Here is a 17031-nt window from a genome sequence, read left to right as displayed (position 1 = left end):
AAAAATTTTTCTCTCTCACACTAGGAGGATTCCTGTTTAACTCTTGGGTGACATTTGTGGAGTCTCTCCGGGGAATGCTCAAGAACATTTTGGGAACAGCCTAGGCGTCATCCTCACCCAGCCACCCCTGTAGCACAGAGACCGTGGTGAGCTTACTCACTGTTTAGATTGAATGAATCCACAGGTCAGTGACTCTGCTCACCTTTATTCAATGTTCATTTCATGGGTTGCCTTCCCTATAGCTGTTGATCCAATGTAAGGAACACAGAGGCCTGAGGTAGCTCCTCCTGGAAGGAAGCTCATCACGTCAAATATACTTTTTTTAAGAAGTCACAAAATGCTAAATTTCTCTGAAAGGTGAGACTTGTCATTTCAACTCTGCCCTAAATCTAAGAGTCTCTCCTGAAACCTACTTCACAGCAGCATTTGCCACAGAATCACACAGGAGCAAAGCATTGAGAAGAGCTGGTGGCTGTGTATGGCACAACCTAGCACATCTGTTCCCATGGGGAAGTGTTCAGTTGGAGCTTATTATTAAATCCTTCTGCGATAACTATTAATTCCCATTTGTACTAACCAGGTCTCCTCAATAAATCAGAACCAAGGGAGAAGTTGGGCTTAACGAAGAGCCGCTTCTATTTTTTTTAAAGATTTATTTATTTAATATGTATACAGTGCAAGCCAGAAGAGGGCACCAAGTCTCTTTACAGATGGCTGTGAGCCACCATGTGTTTGCTGGGAATTGAACTCAGGACCTATGGAAGAGCAGGCAAAGCTCTTAACCACCAAGCCATCTCTCCAGCCCTGCCACTTCTATTTTGTAGACTTCAAAGCAGTATGGGGTGTTGGCCACAGCTCTGCCTCCTTAATATAGGTGAGGAGGAGGAGGAATGTAGACAGGTGTTCATGCTAATGACACCTACCCTAAGGGTCAGTTCTTACCTGGGAATGACTTGGTTCTGTATAGCAGAATATTTAGTAATGTCAGGGAATGATAGCACACTGGTCCTCTCCTGATGCTGTCAGCTACTACCTGCTGAGGCTGGGGTGCTGTTGAGTATCTGCCAGGGCAATCCCAGTTACCTGATTTCAAAATACTAAGAGTCACCGGGCAGTGGTGGCACATGCCTTTATTCCCAGCACTCAGGAGGCAGAGGCAGGCAAATCTCTGTGAGTTCGAGGACAGCTTGGTGTACAAGAGCTAGTTTCAGGACAGGCTCCAATGCTACAAAGAAAAACCATGTCTTGAAAAATAAACAAACACTCACTCATAAATGGATACTAGCTGTAGAGCAAAGTATTGAGTCTATAGTTCATGATCCTTGAGAGGCTAAGTAACAAGGTGAACCCCAAGAAAAACATACAAAGATCCACCTGTAAAGGGAAAACAGACAAGATCATCTGACAAAATTGGGAGCCTGGGGATGGGGAGAGTAGAGAAAGTGGAAGGGGAAGATGAGGGGAGAAGTGGAGAGGGGAGGATAACATGAGGGAATGGGATAATTGAGATGGAGAAAGGACAGAGTTGAGAGCAAGGAAGGAGATATTTTGATTGAGGGAGCCATTATGGGGCTAGCAAGAAGCCTGACACTAGAGAAATTCCCAGGAATCCACAAGATGACCCTACTAAGATCCTAAGCAATGGAAAAGATGGTGCCCAAACTGGCCTTGCCCTTTAGTCAGATTGATGAACACCTTAAATATTACCATAGAACCTTTATCCAGCAACTGATTGAAACAGAGGCAGAGATTTATATTGGAGCACTGGACTAAGCTCCCAAAATCCAGCTGAAAAGTGGGAGGAGTGAGCATAAGAACAAAGAGGTCAAGCCCATGATTGGGACACCCACTGAAACAGTTTACCTGAGCTAATGGGAGCTCACCAACTCCAGTCAGACTGGGAAGGAAACAGCATGGGTCCAAACTAGTCCCTCTGAATGTAGTTGACAGTTGCATGGCTGGGGTAGGCTTAGGGGCTACTGGCAGTGGCACCAGCATTTACCCCTACTGCTTGTACTGGCTTTTTTGGAACCTCTTCTCTTTGGATAGATACCTTGCTCAGCTTAGATATAGTAGGAAGGGCCTTGGACCATCCCCAAAGCAATGTGCCTTACCCTCTCTGAGGAGTGGATGGGGTTAGGAGTGGGGTTAGGTGAAGAGAATGGGAGGAGGAAAGGGAGTAAGAACTGGGATTGGTAAGTAAAATGAAAAAAGATAGTTTGTTTTATTTTTAATAAACAAATAAAAATAAAAACAAACAAACAAAAATATTAGGAGATATGTTGAGCATCTCTTTAAAAAATTCCCTAAAGATTTATTTATTTTTATTTTTTTAATGTTTCACAATGACTTGAAAACGCTCCAGACTTAAACTGGTTTAACTCAAAAAGAATCACTAGGCAAGTTAGAGAGCTGTTAGCCTATTTCCTGGACAGACAGTGCTCTGATTGACTCCTGCGGGAATTACAAAGGTGTTTTTATTTTCAATTCTTTCAATTGGATCCTAGGTCCTGTCCTGCCTAAACATTTTTATGCCCAGGGAGTAATGAGGTAGAAGTTGAAGTTTGCTTCACTCACCACAGGCAAAAGCAAATAAAACAGTGAATTTCTATCCTATATTCTCATAGTAGCAATCTCATTGGCAACACTGAATTCTAGAGGGAAAATCCAAACAGCCTCTTTTCCAATAGAATTTTTTGTTTTAAAACTTAGGTCAGAAGGCACCAGGGGGAAAAAGTGTAAGTCAATGGAAAATTATTTGTCATCACTTTCTGACCCCACTTCTGTTCCAAATCAACTCCATATTGGTCATGATGAGCTTTCTAAACTTGAGATTTAGAAATAGCAAAGCACAGGGTTACAAAGTAAGTTACAATTTCTGTCACATTCTGTGACTTCTGACCAAGCCTGTGCGCCACTACAACCATAGGGTCTTCACCATCTAAAATGTTTAAGACAGTGTGACTTTCTATTTATTCTACCAGTAGGATTGCCTACCGTCCTCATTTTATTATTTGGTTTTGCTCCAGAATTCCCTCAAATATGCCAAGAATTCCAGGATTTATATCTCTGCTGAGAGGAATTCTGGGACCTTGGAAGCAAATGCTAGAAACCATGTAAAATTCACTTGGATATGAACTCTCAGAAGGGTCAAGGGGAAAGTCCATCATAATAAGCTGTTAAAGTTAATTCCTTCTCTAGTTGAGGACAGCGGAAGTGCAGGGGGCAAGAGTGGCTGCCTGGGGTGCACTCTAGTGCTCCTTAACTGGGACAGACCTATAAGTAACTCTAAATCCCCGCACGTATCACACAGGGGTCCTTTTTGCTTTTATTTGGATCGGCTCTCTAAGTGTTGAATATTTTTTGATCATCGAATAGAAGCTGAGATAGGAACAGGAACACGGAAAAGAAACTCCTTGCCTGTAAGTAGAAGTGGCTCCAGTTTGGGTTTACAAGCCTGCAGGGTTGTTGTACATATTAAAATTGCTGCAGAGCTCAGTCCTTGGCCACAGAAATCCCCCCTCCCACGCCCCCACCTGCGAGCACCGAGGATGTCAGTCTCTGGGGAAGGCAGTTAGGAAAAGATGCTTTTCAGTGGTTTGTACACGAAGGTGCTGGCTCTCCTGTTCTTGCATACAATATCGTTAAACTTTGGCTCAACGCCACAAGCTGATCTTTCTGCCTCTTTTCATTGGCATCTAGTTTATCGATACCGAAATAATACCGCATGGACCTGGCTGGCCACGTAGTGGGAAGTCAGGTCTTCTAATACCTCATTTGTTCTCGATAATTTTAGGCTTTATCTGGAGTGCACCGCCAAGAATGTTAAATGAAGTCAACAAGAGGAGAACGTTCTCTAGGTGTCTGGCATCAGTATTAGCGAGAGGCTGCCATTTGACAATTATTTCTCTAGCACAGCAGACGGTAAAGAAAAATGTTTTCATTCATCCGCAAATGACTAACATTTTATTGATGTTTCGAAATGCAGCTGAATACTACCGCACTTTGAATTCCCGAGCGGGTTCTGAGAATTAAGCCTGAATACTAATCACCTCAATAGTTCCCGCTGCAAACCCGGCGTTTAATTGCTGAGCCTCGCAGGGAATCTTCCGCAGGGAGGTGATGTTGCTTAGGGATAAGTCAGTCTGGGTGGTCTCGGGCGGTGGGAATGGCTGCCCCTATCCCGTCTATCCTTAGACATGGTGATAAATAAAAATAAAAATTAAAAAGCCGCCCTGGGTACCAACAACAACTATGACTCCCTCCCTGCCTCGTCAAGAGCTCAGCTTGGGGAGGAAGCCGGATGCTGACCCCTGCAGAGATCATTGCTTTGGCGCGCTCTGCGCAGGGCCCTGCTGGCGTTCAGGAAAAAAAAAAAAAAGGAGTTCAAATGAACAGCAGTGAAAGACGGATGTGGTTTTTTTTTATTATTATTATTTATTTATTTATTTATTTATTCATCTTTAAAATACCATTACAGGCGGAGGGCGGGGCAAGCCAGGTGGAGAGGGTCAGTTGTTTCTATCTACCCATTCCCCCTCCCAACTTCCATCCTAAACTCGTCACGGAGACTGGAACCACTGCTCTGGGCTCAGATTCTCTCATTGATTTGCAAGTCGACCGGAAGAGCTCTAGGAGGCTGAAAATGAGTGCCAGGAGGGAAGAAAATTAAAAATTAAAAATAAACAAAATGAGTGGACTGTGGGGTGACTCATGCCACGGACCCTGCTCTACCCTGACCTGGGCGTGGGTTAGCAGATGCGGGGCTGCGGCTTGGGGAGCTGAGGTCGCCTCTCAAAGGATGCGGGTCCACTCCAGCTGGGAGGTTGTGAGGAAAATACAACTGGGAATCCTTAAAGCCGAGGAATGTCTTGACTCCATCCGAATGTACGAGCCTTCCACCCAATAGGCTCAAATGGGTTAAACTGCCTCTTACATAACAGGACCGCCTAGCTCCACACAATTAAAACACTTGATTGCAGCCTCCTCTAACTCCGCAGCCCAGCAAGGCCCGCCCATCCCTCCCAGCGCGCCTGCGTGCTGCGCGCGCCCTGGTCTCGCACGCGCCCTGCACACTCCATCTCCCTCTGACACGCGCACACTCTGTGCTGACAGCACACGCGCACACACACTCACGCACAAGTTAGTACCAAGACGCACAGAGAAGGGCAGGCGTCTTCCAGTCCGCAAAGGCGACCCACAGACGCGCTAGCTCTCAGCCGTCAGGCCCAGATAGCTCTACTGTTCCCGCAAAGCAGCAGCGCCGCCACTGTCCCTGCCCACCTCCAAAGGAGGGTGAAAAGACGAGCCCCTAAAGAAAAATAACAGAGGGGAGAAAGAGAGACGCACGGAGAAAGACGAGGAGCGAGGGAGGGAAGGAAGAAGGGGGAGAGAAGAGAAGAGAAGAGAAGAGAGAGAGAGAGAGAGAGAGAGAGAGAGAGAGAGAGAGAGAGAGAGAGAGAGAACAGTACTAGCACGCAGTTTATTAACAGCGCAATTAGCTAGTCAGGATTTAAAAAACACACATACAATAACAACAACAAAAAGCCAACTCACTCACAGTCTCGGGCGTCATGATGGCGCCGACCCCAACTTGAGCACTTTAAAGTCGGGGTCCCTGGGAGGCCCAGGAGCTGAATGCACCAGAGGGCAGGCCAGGCCCCCTTGCCCTGACTTCCCAGCCAAGCAGCATGCACAGCTCTCTCGCTGGTGCTGCCAAGCTGGACCAGACCTCGGCTTAGCCCCCGTCGCCCCTAGCTTCCCTGTCCCCCTCTTTCCCTCTTTTTGATCTATCTCTTTTGCTTCCCGGCCCCCCTCCCTGCCTGGTCCTCCATCCCCGGGCGGGGTTGCTACGGAAACGGCCGCTTGGCAACGCGCGCGAGCCCGGGGGCCGCCGGCCGCTGCTGCGCCCCGCGCTGCCTGCACCGCCTCCCGCGCTCTGCTCGTCGCCTCGCAGGACAGTGTGCGGCCGCCGGGGATTAGCCACGCTCCGGACGCGGCCGGGCGCCCCGGAGGAGGTGGAGCGCGGTGCCAGGGGGCGGGAGGGGAGGGAGGGAAGGCGAGCTGCAGAAGAGCAGAAAGGAGGCGAGGCCGGGGAAAGAGGGAAACTACGCCCGACAACTAGGGAGGGGGCGAGAAAGAGAAGAAACCCACCCACCCACTCAGAAAGAGGAAAAGAGGAAAAAAATCTGGTGTGGCGCGCCGCCTGGTTACCGGGCAGCCTCGCCAGCAGCAGGGGGTGGGAGCCGACGCTGCCGGAGAGCGAGCAGCCTGGCAGGCACGGACATGGTGCTCCTGGTGCAGGGCGCTTGTTGCTCGAACCAGTGGCTGGCGGCGGTGCTTCTGAGCCTGTGCTCTTGCCTCCCGGTTGGGCAGAGCGTGGACTTTCCCTGGGCGGCCGTGGACAACATGTTGGTGAGGAAAGGTGACACGGCGGTGCTCAGGTAGGGACCATGCGCCCTCTCCACACTTGCCTCAGTCTATCTTTCTGTCCCCCTTCCCTCTCTTCGCCTTGTTTCACACCTAGCGTGAATCCTGCTGTTGCACACTAGCAAAACACCACCTCTCTGGCTACCACGCACGACCCTTCCGTAGGCTCCTCGGACCCCGGGGCAGGGGTCTGGCCGGGTTGGGAAGGAATGGAGACACTTTCTGGGCAGTCCGGGGTGAGGAGTGTGGTGCTTGAAGGAGGGGCAGGTGCCGCTTTGGATCTGGGTCTCTGTGCTGCTGCCAGGGATACTCCTGGAGTCTGACAAGTTTACAGGGGTTGTTTTGGCTTCACTCCGTAAGCGACTTTTCCCAACTGCTGGCTCTATGCTCCATTTATTTTCCCTCTCACTTGGACAGTAAGATCCAAATATGCCCCGTTCGCTTTTTTTTTCTTTTAACGGTTTTCCTTCCTTGTTTCTCCCCTTCCTCTTTGCCTTTCCCATTTCTCTATCTCATCTTTACTCACTGCTCATTGCCTTCACTCTCTCGTTTATCCCCATTCTGTTCTGTTTTCAGTGTTTTACACTCGGTCTTAGTTCCTCCGCTGTCATTTCTGACCGCCTCCCCCCCCTTTCTCCAGCTTTCCGTTTTCCCCAATCTCTGGTCCTCACCATAGCCCTTATCTCTCCCCTCCCAGACTCTCATACAGAGCTTCATCTCCCATGCACTTTTCCGTCACACCCACATCATGTTCCGTTATCATTTGCAAACCCTCATAAACCTCGGTGTTAGGAGCACACTCCTTCTCAGCTCTCCGGTCCTCTCACACACTGGCGCTTTCATACTGTAAGGATCACTTCATGTTCAGATGCTCCCACAGCATTTAAAGGTGCATTCCGCACTCACCACACACGTTTACCGCCCCCCCCCCACACACACACTTCCCTTCCTTCCTCTTCTCTCTTCAGTTTTACCTCTTCTCTTCCCCTTATTTTCTCTAAGCTTGAACAGAAGCGTGTTGGTCTGAAAAGGATATCCTAGCCCGGTTTCCCCCATAAGCCACACTGCCAAGTGTGCCTGGGAAAGATTTCCCATTGGATATAAATAATTGATGACCGGTCTTGCTCTGAGCTAAACTGGGCTCGCTAACCGGCCTTGCTCCTTCACTTCACATAGACCCACCTACAGGGGCACCCCCACCTGGTTGGCTTCTCCAGTCTTCCTGAAGGATCTTCGCTCTCTCCACTGGGTGGTAGTTTGCTTATGAGTACAGATTGCACCGAGCCAGTATAAAGCATGTCGAAGGTGGGGAAGAGTGGCGTCTATTTCCGCTTAACCGGGCGACGTTTTAAATTTAACAATGTGAGTTGGAGTATGACTTAAAGTTTTTTACGTGCTCTTGAGGCCAGTTTCACAGATACATTTGGCTACATGTTAATATCGTGTTTTAATAATATATCATTCTTGTTATGAATCCGGAAACACAAAAGTTATGGATTTTTGTCACACTATAGTAGGATAACTTTTTTTTTTTAAAAAAAAGGCGATGGTTGTAGCAGACATGCCATGCTCCCTCCTTGACTGGGATGTTGGTTTCTTTGAGAAGTTTGAGCAGCAGCTTTAGACACAGTCTCAATTGACAGACACTGAAAGGTTTGTGCTTGAAGTAGCAAATGTCTAACCTGTGGCAAGCAGCACCATTTTCAGTCTGAAGGCTTGAAGCCATCACTCACCCTGGTGATATATCTTGGCAATTCCTTTCCTAATGAGCGGTTTAATAAATGGTGTGGTCGATTAAAGTATCAGGATCATGTTATGCTTCCGGGAGACCTTTACTCTGACAGAGTAGAGCTCCCGGGTCTTCACTGCCATTTTCTTTTGTCACTTGGAGCATATTTTATCTGCTTTACTTTCTAATATTAATTTTATAACTCTATAGGAATTCTCCAGTTACTGAACTTTTAGATTATGCAAGTTTGGGGGATGACTTGTTTATTTACAGGAAATTGCATCTTCATTAAAATTGTTCTCAGTTGAATAAATTTATCTGAAAAAGTCAGATACATTCTAATACATGTTAATGTCATGTTTTAATAAGGTGTTATTCTTGTTATGAATCTGGGAACACAGAAGTAATGGATTTTTGTCACACTTTTTATTTTTGACAAAGGTAATGGACACTTTATCATGGAGCGGTTGTGGATTAACCTCTCCCTTTTATTCCTGCTGTTGGTTTCTTTTAGAAGTTTGAACAGCAGCATTAGACACAATCACAAATGAAGATTGCTCTCAGTGCTCTGTGACTTCTTCAGCCTCTGGCATTGATGGGCAACCAGCAGATGGGGCCGAACTGGGGCCATGTTTTCACTAGAAGTAAACCCGACGGGAGATATATGTTTCAAATTATTCTTGAGGCTATATATAAGTCATTAGAAAAACAGAACTTGATCCTGCAGACACACATCCCCATCTCATGGAAGTCTGGGAACTGAATACCTAAGACAACACCTAATAGGACGAGGTGACGATGTATTCTATTTTTGTCACACCCATTCCTCAAAGCATCTCACAGAGAGAGAACAGTGAAGTAACAGCTATCCAATGTCCTGGAGTGCTAAAAACCTGGCAGTTCAAACATGCCAGTCAGTAATGCTGGGTCTTGTGGCTGTTAATGAAGGACAAGGTCAAAGGTCAGTGGATTCCCTTCCATCTCCAAAGTGCTAGGGAGTCCATTTTTAGGAAAACAAAAACGTAAACAAACAAGAAGAAACTTCCCTTGAGTAGAGCCATAACACAAAGGGAATCCATCTTGCCACTTTCTGCCATCTGCCACCTTATATTTGACGATCACCTTTGAGGTCACCGACAGGAGATACAATGAGTTATAGGGTAGTCTGCCAAGGTTTCCATCCTTCTCTCCGCCTTTTTAAGCCAGTGAAGGCTTTGCAACGCAGACCCTGTGAAGATTAGATAGAACTATTTGGACCTTCCTGTATGGATTTTAACAATACATGTGTTTAGCAGAGTAACTCTTACGTAAACTTTGGATTTAAAAAACACATGGTCTTCTATGGTACTTTGTAGTTCTCTAGAATATATATTTACTTCAGTTGTGTCATTATAGACATCAATGCTTACGAGATTTAACCACGTTATTCTGTTCCTAACAAATTGTGTCAATTGATAAATGGGATGGTGTTCTTTCCCTCCAGTCTTCAGGTTGCATTTTGTTGTGTGTGGCATGTCTGAGTTGTGGTGTCATTTGGTGAGGAAGTAGAGGGCAGTCATGGCAAGAACTCTAGTGAATTTGCATTAGGTCTCAGGGCTGATAGACCCAAAGATCTGAGACACACTTCTGAAATTTACATACAAGTCAGCTTGCTTTCCAGTGTCTGTGATAAGTAAAACAGCAACCAATTGCTTTATTCCTACTTCTTTGGCAAGTATTGCTGGATAAACAGATCGAAGACGCTTCCTGGTCTTTGTACACAGTCCCACAACATCCTCATTTGTAGCCTCTTCAGAACTGTGCATTTTTAAAACACATTTCATTTCAACTCTTTTTTCCTCCAGTATGTTTCTCATTCACTCATTCTGCATAAATTTTGTATATTTTCAACCACTTTTGATATTAATTCAAGGTAACTTAGTCTATGTTTTTCATGCTTTTAATCAAAGAAAGAAAGGGGAAAGTCTTCCCTGATAAGTGATCCATTCTCTTACTTCAACAAAACGAATACAACTCAGCTAGCCCATGCTCTGGACTTGACTATCAGTCACTGGGTAACACACTAAGACTTCTGATGAGAATAGAGGGCCATGCAGATGTACTAGAATACATGCTTCCACAGAGGACAGTTCTGCCCAAACCAGTCTTGCCAGTAGATTTAGAAATAGTGCCTTGAGTATTTATTCCTGTAGGCCAACACATTTGCTGATTTTATTCCACATTAAGTAGTCTCCTTTGGAACACATACTGTTGGTTGTAATAAATGATTTATGTAGGAGGATGTGGAATCACCAGTAAATAACTCAATTAAATGTCCTTTGGGAAGGCGATTGGGATGTCTCCATGTAAGCCAAGTCCTTTCTGTACATCAAAGCACCGTGTTCTCAGTATGCAGGTATCATTTCATAACATTTAGATATTGTTTAAATGCTAGTGTTCTGATTTAGTAGAGTATGTAAAACATAATTTCAAAGCTCTTATGTTGAATTCTTCTTCAGGAATGAAGGTGACATATTTGGGCTTGTTGACTTGGCCCACATGGAAATAGGAACCTCATGAAGAAATTGCCTCCATCAGATTGTCCCATGGGGGTGTTTGTGGGGCATTGATATGTGTGCCTGGTGTGTAATAGGGAGGTAACTGAGCAAATCAGGGGAACAAGTCAGTAATAAGAGTCCTCCATGGTCTCTGCTTCAGTACCTGCCGCCAGGTTCCTGCCAGGAGTCCCTGTCCTGGCTTCCCTTGTTGACAGACTGCAACTGGTAAGGCAAATATCTTCTCGTGAGTTCATTTTGATCGCCGTTATAGCAACAGAGTAAAACTAGAACAGCAGGGAAAATGGACTGTCTAATGAGCTGGGAAAACGAGTCCCCAGCATAGAACTGAATAGTGGTGGATTTTCATGTGTGGTGATGTTCCATGCCTAGGTACGCCACGTGGCATAGCAGCCTAAACAATGCATTAACTACAGAATAATCAAGTGCCTTTAAGAAGGTCCAGGTCATTGTTTTTGACCAACCTAATGAGTTCAGAATAATTCAAAATTTACTTCGGTTGTATAATTTTTTGCATATAAGTCTATTAATGAACTTATTGTAAATACTGGTTTTTATAATTCAGGTGTTTTATAAAGTGGGAATGAATAATTTTATTTTAAAAGTGTATCTGAATGGCTGCAGTGTGGTCTGTGTAGGTCATCTGTGACTCTGAGTGCCTTCTACTCTTCTGTTTGTGTGAAGGAGAGGGCAACACAGAGGAAATGTGAATTCATGAGTCAGAAGATTAATAAGTGAAAAATGAGCCCATTTGTGTGTTAGTGAGTCATATCAGGTTTTAGTAGCAGTATCTTTATATTTTTGTTTTTGTTTTTCCATACAGGGTTTCTCAGTGTAGCCCTGGCTGTCCTGGAACTTTTCCTGTAGAGCAGGCTGGCCTCAAACTCACAGGGATCAGCATGCCTCTGCCTCCCTAGTGCTGGGGTTAAAGGCTTGCTCCCCCTCCACCGGCCATAACAGTATCTTTAATGCTATTGGACTTCCCTGGTGACAGAAAAAAAATGTTTCCCATACCGAATCTATGGACCAAGAGAAGTCTTTGCCTTAGTTAATTTCTGTTCATTGGAAAAATTCAGAATTTTATTTTTGTTTTATCTTTTCCTTGTATATTTTGGACAAATTCTTTTCTCTCCTCCCACACTTCCTAGATTCTCCTCTCTACCTCTTTATAACTTCATCTTCTTTATCTCTTCATATTAAGAAAAAAGAAAATGCAAAGAAACAAATGAAACCAATAAACAAAAAACACACAAACAAAACAATGATCACCCACACAAACACACACAAAAGGGTGATGGGGTACATTTTGTGTTGGCTTAGCTAGTCCTGGCCATGGGGTCCGTCCTGAAGAGTGGTTGATATACCACTGTCACTCTGTAGAAGACAACCAATTTTACCTTCCCCAGCAGGTATGAGTTGCAAATAGCTTTTAGTGGTGGGACTTTGCGTTCAGTTTCTCTTCTCAGGGCTGGGGTTTAGTGTGGTTTGAATTGGTGCAGATGTAGGTGCTCCAGTCCTGTTGTGTCTGGAAAGCACTGTTTCCTTGGAGTCACCCATCACCTCTGGCTCTTGTGATATTTCTTCCTCCTCTTCTGAATAATTCCCTGAACCTTAAAGGGGAGGGCTCTGATAAAGACATTTAGTTTAGGCCTTTGTCTCCAAAATCTCCCATACTCTGCACATTATATGATTGTGGGTCTCTGTGTTAGTTGCTGTCTACTAAAAGAAGCTTTTCTGATGATGGCCGAGTGAGGCACTGATTTATGTGTAGAACAGATCGTCAATAGGAGTTATTTTATTGCTACATTCATTTAGCTGAATATCATTAGTATTTGGTTTCCCCTGAGGCCCATGAGTTCTCCAGGGTCAAATTCTTGGCCATTTTAGCAGTATCTGAAATGAGTTCCATTTCAAGAAGCAGGCCTTAAACCCATTGGTTACTCCCAGGACATTTGTGACATTACTGTACCAGTCTACCTTGAAGGTTTGCCACTGTTGTGGTTGCAAGGCTTATATCTGGGTGATATTTCTAACAATGAGGGCCAGCTTGATGGGGTTTCTGTCCTGCCTGGCACCCCACAGCCAGGAAGTCCCAAAAAAAAATCACATGGAGATCTCTATAAGTTATAAAACTGATTGGCCCAGTAGCTCAGGATTTTTTATTAGCTCTTATAGCTTATATTAACCCATTATTCTTATCAATGTTAGCCATGTGGCTTGGTACCTTTCCAGCCGGGCAGATTACATCTTGCTTCTTGTTGGTCTGGGTTGGAATGGGAGGAATGGGCTTCCTCCTTCCTAGAATTCTCCTGTTCTCATCGCCTTGCCTCTGCTTCCTGTCTGGTTGACCCACCTATACTTCCTGCCTGGCCAATTAGCATTTATTTAAAATATGATTGACAGAATACAGATCATTCTTCCGCACCAGATATTGATTACATTTCTCATCCAGGCATAAACATAGTACCTGGTCCATAAGAGTGATGGAAGCTTCTAGAGTACTTGGTTTTCAAATGGATTTTCACAAGACCTTTACTGTAAGTTATCCTTACCCCTTTTCCTTTTTCTACCATGTTCTCCCATCTCCTCTCTCCATTGAATAGTCCTATTCTAGTGTCTACTTTATCTTCTTATATATCGCTATATTATCTTTCTCCTTCCTTGGAAAACCTGTCATTGCCGCTGCTTCTTTACTAGTTACCTACCCTATGTAGCTATGGAAACACTTATACCTGAAGCAATTCTGAATGGTGAAAGAATTGCTGGAGGTATCATCAGTCCCACAAAGCAAGTTGTATTGCAGAGCTACAGTAATAGAAAGAGCAAAATATTGACACAAAACAGACATGTTGATCAGTGTAATAGAAATGAAGACGCAGACATAAATCCACACACCTGCGGACACCTGATTTTTATAAAGAAGACAGAAATACACACTGGAAGACAGCATCTTCAGCAAATGATGCTGGTCAAACTAGCTGACAAGAAGAATTAAACAGATCCCTGCTTATCAACCTGCACAAATCTCAACTCCAAATGGATCAAAGACATAAAGATGGATACCCTTAGTTTGATAGAAGAGAAAATGAGGAGTAGCCTTGAAAACATCAACACAGGGAAGGACTTTCTGAGCAGAACACCAGGAACACAGGCACAAAGACCAACAAATAACAACTAGATCTTCATGAAACTGAGCCTCTTCAGCGTGGCAAAGGGTGACATTATTCAAGCAAAGGGTCAGGAAATTTTTTTATGCAACTACATGTCTGTTAGAGGGCTGGTTTCTAGAATATATAAGAACTAAGAAATCATGTAGCCCAATTAAAGTGAGGTATAATGATAAACAGAGTTCTCAAAGGAAAAGACACAAATGGCTGAGAAGCACTTCAAGCAATGCTCAACATTCTGAGTCATCAGAGAAATGCAAATCAAAACTACTTTGAGATTTCATCTTACACCAGGCAGAATGGCCAAAATCAATAAAACAAGTGACAGCTTAGGCTGGTGAGTGTGTGGAATAAGGGGAACACTCAATCAGGGCTGATGGGAGTGAAAACTTGTACAATCACTATGGATATAATGTCAGGAAGATGAGCAATTGTCTTACCTCCATATCCAACTACACTGTTGTTGGGCATATATCCAAAGGATGTTTGCCCTACCCTTGTTCATCCATGTTCAAAGAGCCTATGTGTCCATTGACTGATGAATGGTAAGAAAAATACGGTGCATTGAGAAAATGGAATATTATCCAGCTGTTAAGAAAAATAAAATCATGAAATTCACAGGTAAATGGATGGAATTAGAAAAAAATAATCATCCTGAGTGGGGTAACCCAGGCCCAGAAAAACACACATTACACATTTTCTCTTATAAGCAGGTTTAGCTTTTAAAACTCAGAGTCTTTAGAATAATTATTGGCATTGGTTATTAGAGTTTGTACATGTTTTGCTCATACTCACTCCTATTCTACAACTCTTCCCACATCCAATTCTCTTCCTTACACACCCAACTTTGTGTTGCTTCTCTTAAGATATCGAGAACAGTTTATGCTGTGAAATATTCCTATCTTGTTGTCTTCCACTGGGGCATGGTTAGCTCACCAGGGTCTACACTCTTAGGGAAAACTGATTGTCTTTTCCTGGAAGCTAACAATTACCAATATCTCTCAAATTGGCAGTGGTACTGTGTGCTGAACTCCATCTTCATGCTGGGATTTGGTCTGACTTGGGCTTGCAGTGCTTTCTGTTGCACTTACCATGGGTTCATATCTACAGTTACCTTGCTGTGTTGAGGAGATGCTGTTTTCTTGGAGTCACCCATCAGTTCTGGTCCTTGTACTTTCTGTAGCTTCTTCTGCAATGATTTCTAGAGCCTCTAAAGGGAAGAGTGTGGTATAGATGTTCCCCATAGGACTGTATTATATTCTATAATATCTTATTCTCTGTATCTTAGCCAGTTGTGAGTCTCTGTGATAATCACCACCTATTGCAAATAAAAACTTCCCCAATAAGGGTTGAGATATGCATTAATCTATGGGTAAAATAATAAGCCATTAGGGGTTGGTTTGATGCTATGACCATTTAGTAAAATAATAGCAGATTCTTGCCTAGGGGTTTCATGTTGTGAAGTGGGCCTTAAATCCAGCAAGAATGTGATTGGTTGTGTCCAATATGTTTGTACCACTATTGCACCAATGCCGAGGCTTTTCAAGCCAGTCTTCTCTGTCGCCTGCTGGCCTCCAATCTGGATGACTGACGAGTGTGCTCCTCTCCCATAGCTTGCACAGCACTTCATAGGAAAAATCTACAAGAGGACTCTCAAGAAAAGTGTGTGGAATTGCTTTCCTCATGTATCAGAAAAAAAATGGCCTATGTAAGATATATGTTAAATCATTTTACATAATAACAAACTTATTATGTATTTGTGCTTTGATTGATGTATGAGCTGTCAAGACTTAATATGTATTTTCAAAGATACAGTTCAGTAGAAAAAAGTCTTAAATTACAGGGGTCTAGTTGTTAAGATTTTAAGTTGTATTTCTAATCTAAAGAAGACCTGTGGTTTTGAGTGACCCAGGAGACTTTCTTATCCTTAACACTCATCACATAGATGGCCCTCATTCTACCCTCATTTCCCATAACTACACTACACATACAAGAAGAATGTCCCTTACCCTCACACCACAGCATGCAGATAACAGGAACTCTTCAAAGTTGAGAAGTATCATGTCTGAAGTTCAATTCATGGAACCTCCTCTTTATTTCCCCTAAGGCAACAATTAAGTAAAATCAGTGGCCACAACAGAAGCAAAGCAAATTGACTGTTGTAATAGGTGAATAGTTGTCACTGTGAAAGATAGCTATGCACCCCAAAGACCAGCAGTTTGCATGATGCTAGTCATTTCTCAGAGGTAGGCTGACAGTTCTGTAAACCACATGGTGGTGATAGGAGCTGATAGGGTTTTAGTGTGGTCACACGGTTTGCTTATGATGCCAAGGGGTTATCTATCAGCATTGTGCTTTCCAGACCACACCAAGTTCTGCGTCCTGATGGAGAACCTTTGATGTTCTCCAGCATCCAGCTGGCAGGGGAATTGGTCTTAATCACTTTCTCTGAAAGCAGGAGAGAGCAAAGAAGGGACTTGGCAGTGTTGGTAACATTAAGTGTTGTGCTTTTGAATGGAAGCCAGCACACTGTACTTTCCAAATAGCTAGTAAATTCGCTCAATTTAAGGAAGGTTTTTTTTTTAACCCTTCTCAGTTTAGAACTAAATTGTTCTTTATGTAATTTTATTAAGTCTTCGGACACTTGTTCAGTTTCCAGGACTGAGAAGTTTTTGTTTGTTTGTTTGTTGTTTTGTATGTTTTGTAATTTGATTAAAAAACATTTAGTTTTAGATACTTCTTTGAACCATATACAGATTCTGGTTCACTACCACTTTGTGGGAAAGGGCCCTGTCTCAGAAATCCTTTTATCTTTTGCTGCTGTATTGAATTTAAACATAGTGAAAAGGCTTAGGAGATATTATTTAGAACTCTGTCAATAGCCTATCTTCCAGAGAACAGCTATAGTAACCAAAGGCTAGCCTAGTTTACATGAACATATCTCTTTGTTTTTGGCAGAGGCCTTAACAAACTGTAAACAGGCAAACACCTCCCTTCAATTAGCCTCTTCCTATGTCTTCCTTCTTGCTCCATTGTAAGCTCCAATCAAGGAACTGTTATCAAATCAAGTGGTCTTGGTGAAATGGTGTGAGGTCTTGGATTTGCTCTAAATCACCAGAGCTAAAGAAAGGATCTGGGATAAGGGAGGAGG

General features: G+C 43.8%; 1 protein-coding gene and 1 long non-coding RNA gene across 3 annotated transcripts in view; one reads left to right on the top strand and one right to left on the bottom strand.

The window, feature by feature from the left end:
* Positions 1-4439: 4439 nt before the first annotated feature.
* Positions 4440-5680, bottom strand: LOC142854777 (uncharacterized). 2 transcript variants are annotated; one of them, XR_012911370.1, is made up of 3 exons: positions 5561-5680; positions 5161-5311; positions 4440-4639 (listed from the first exon to the last, which is right to left on the bottom strand). It is a non-coding gene; the product is annotated as an uncharacterized LOC142854777 (long non-coding RNA). The 2 variants fall into 2 exon arrangements; XR_012911369.1 differs by having other exon boundaries at positions 5557-5657.
* A 500-nt stretch (positions 5681-6180) lies between these two features.
* Positions 6181-17031, top strand: part of Negr1 (neuronal growth regulator 1) — a 690101-nt gene continuing 679250 nt past the window's right edge. The window contains exon 1 of the mRNA XM_075981026.1: positions 6181-6443. Within this exon, the coding sequence (XP_075837141.1) occupies positions 6286-6443 (158 nt within the window). The 5' untranslated portion in view covers positions 6181-6285. The remainder of the gene's footprint in view (positions 6444-17031) is intronic.

This window comes from Microtus pennsylvanicus, chromosome 7 (genome assembly GCF_037038515.1).
Source record: "Microtus pennsylvanicus isolate mMicPen1 chromosome 7, mMicPen1.hap1, whole genome shotgun sequence".
Taxonomy (NCBI): domain Eukaryota; kingdom Metazoa; phylum Chordata; class Mammalia; order Rodentia; family Cricetidae; genus Microtus; species Microtus pennsylvanicus.
This window is presented reverse-complemented; position numbering and strand designations above follow the sequence as displayed.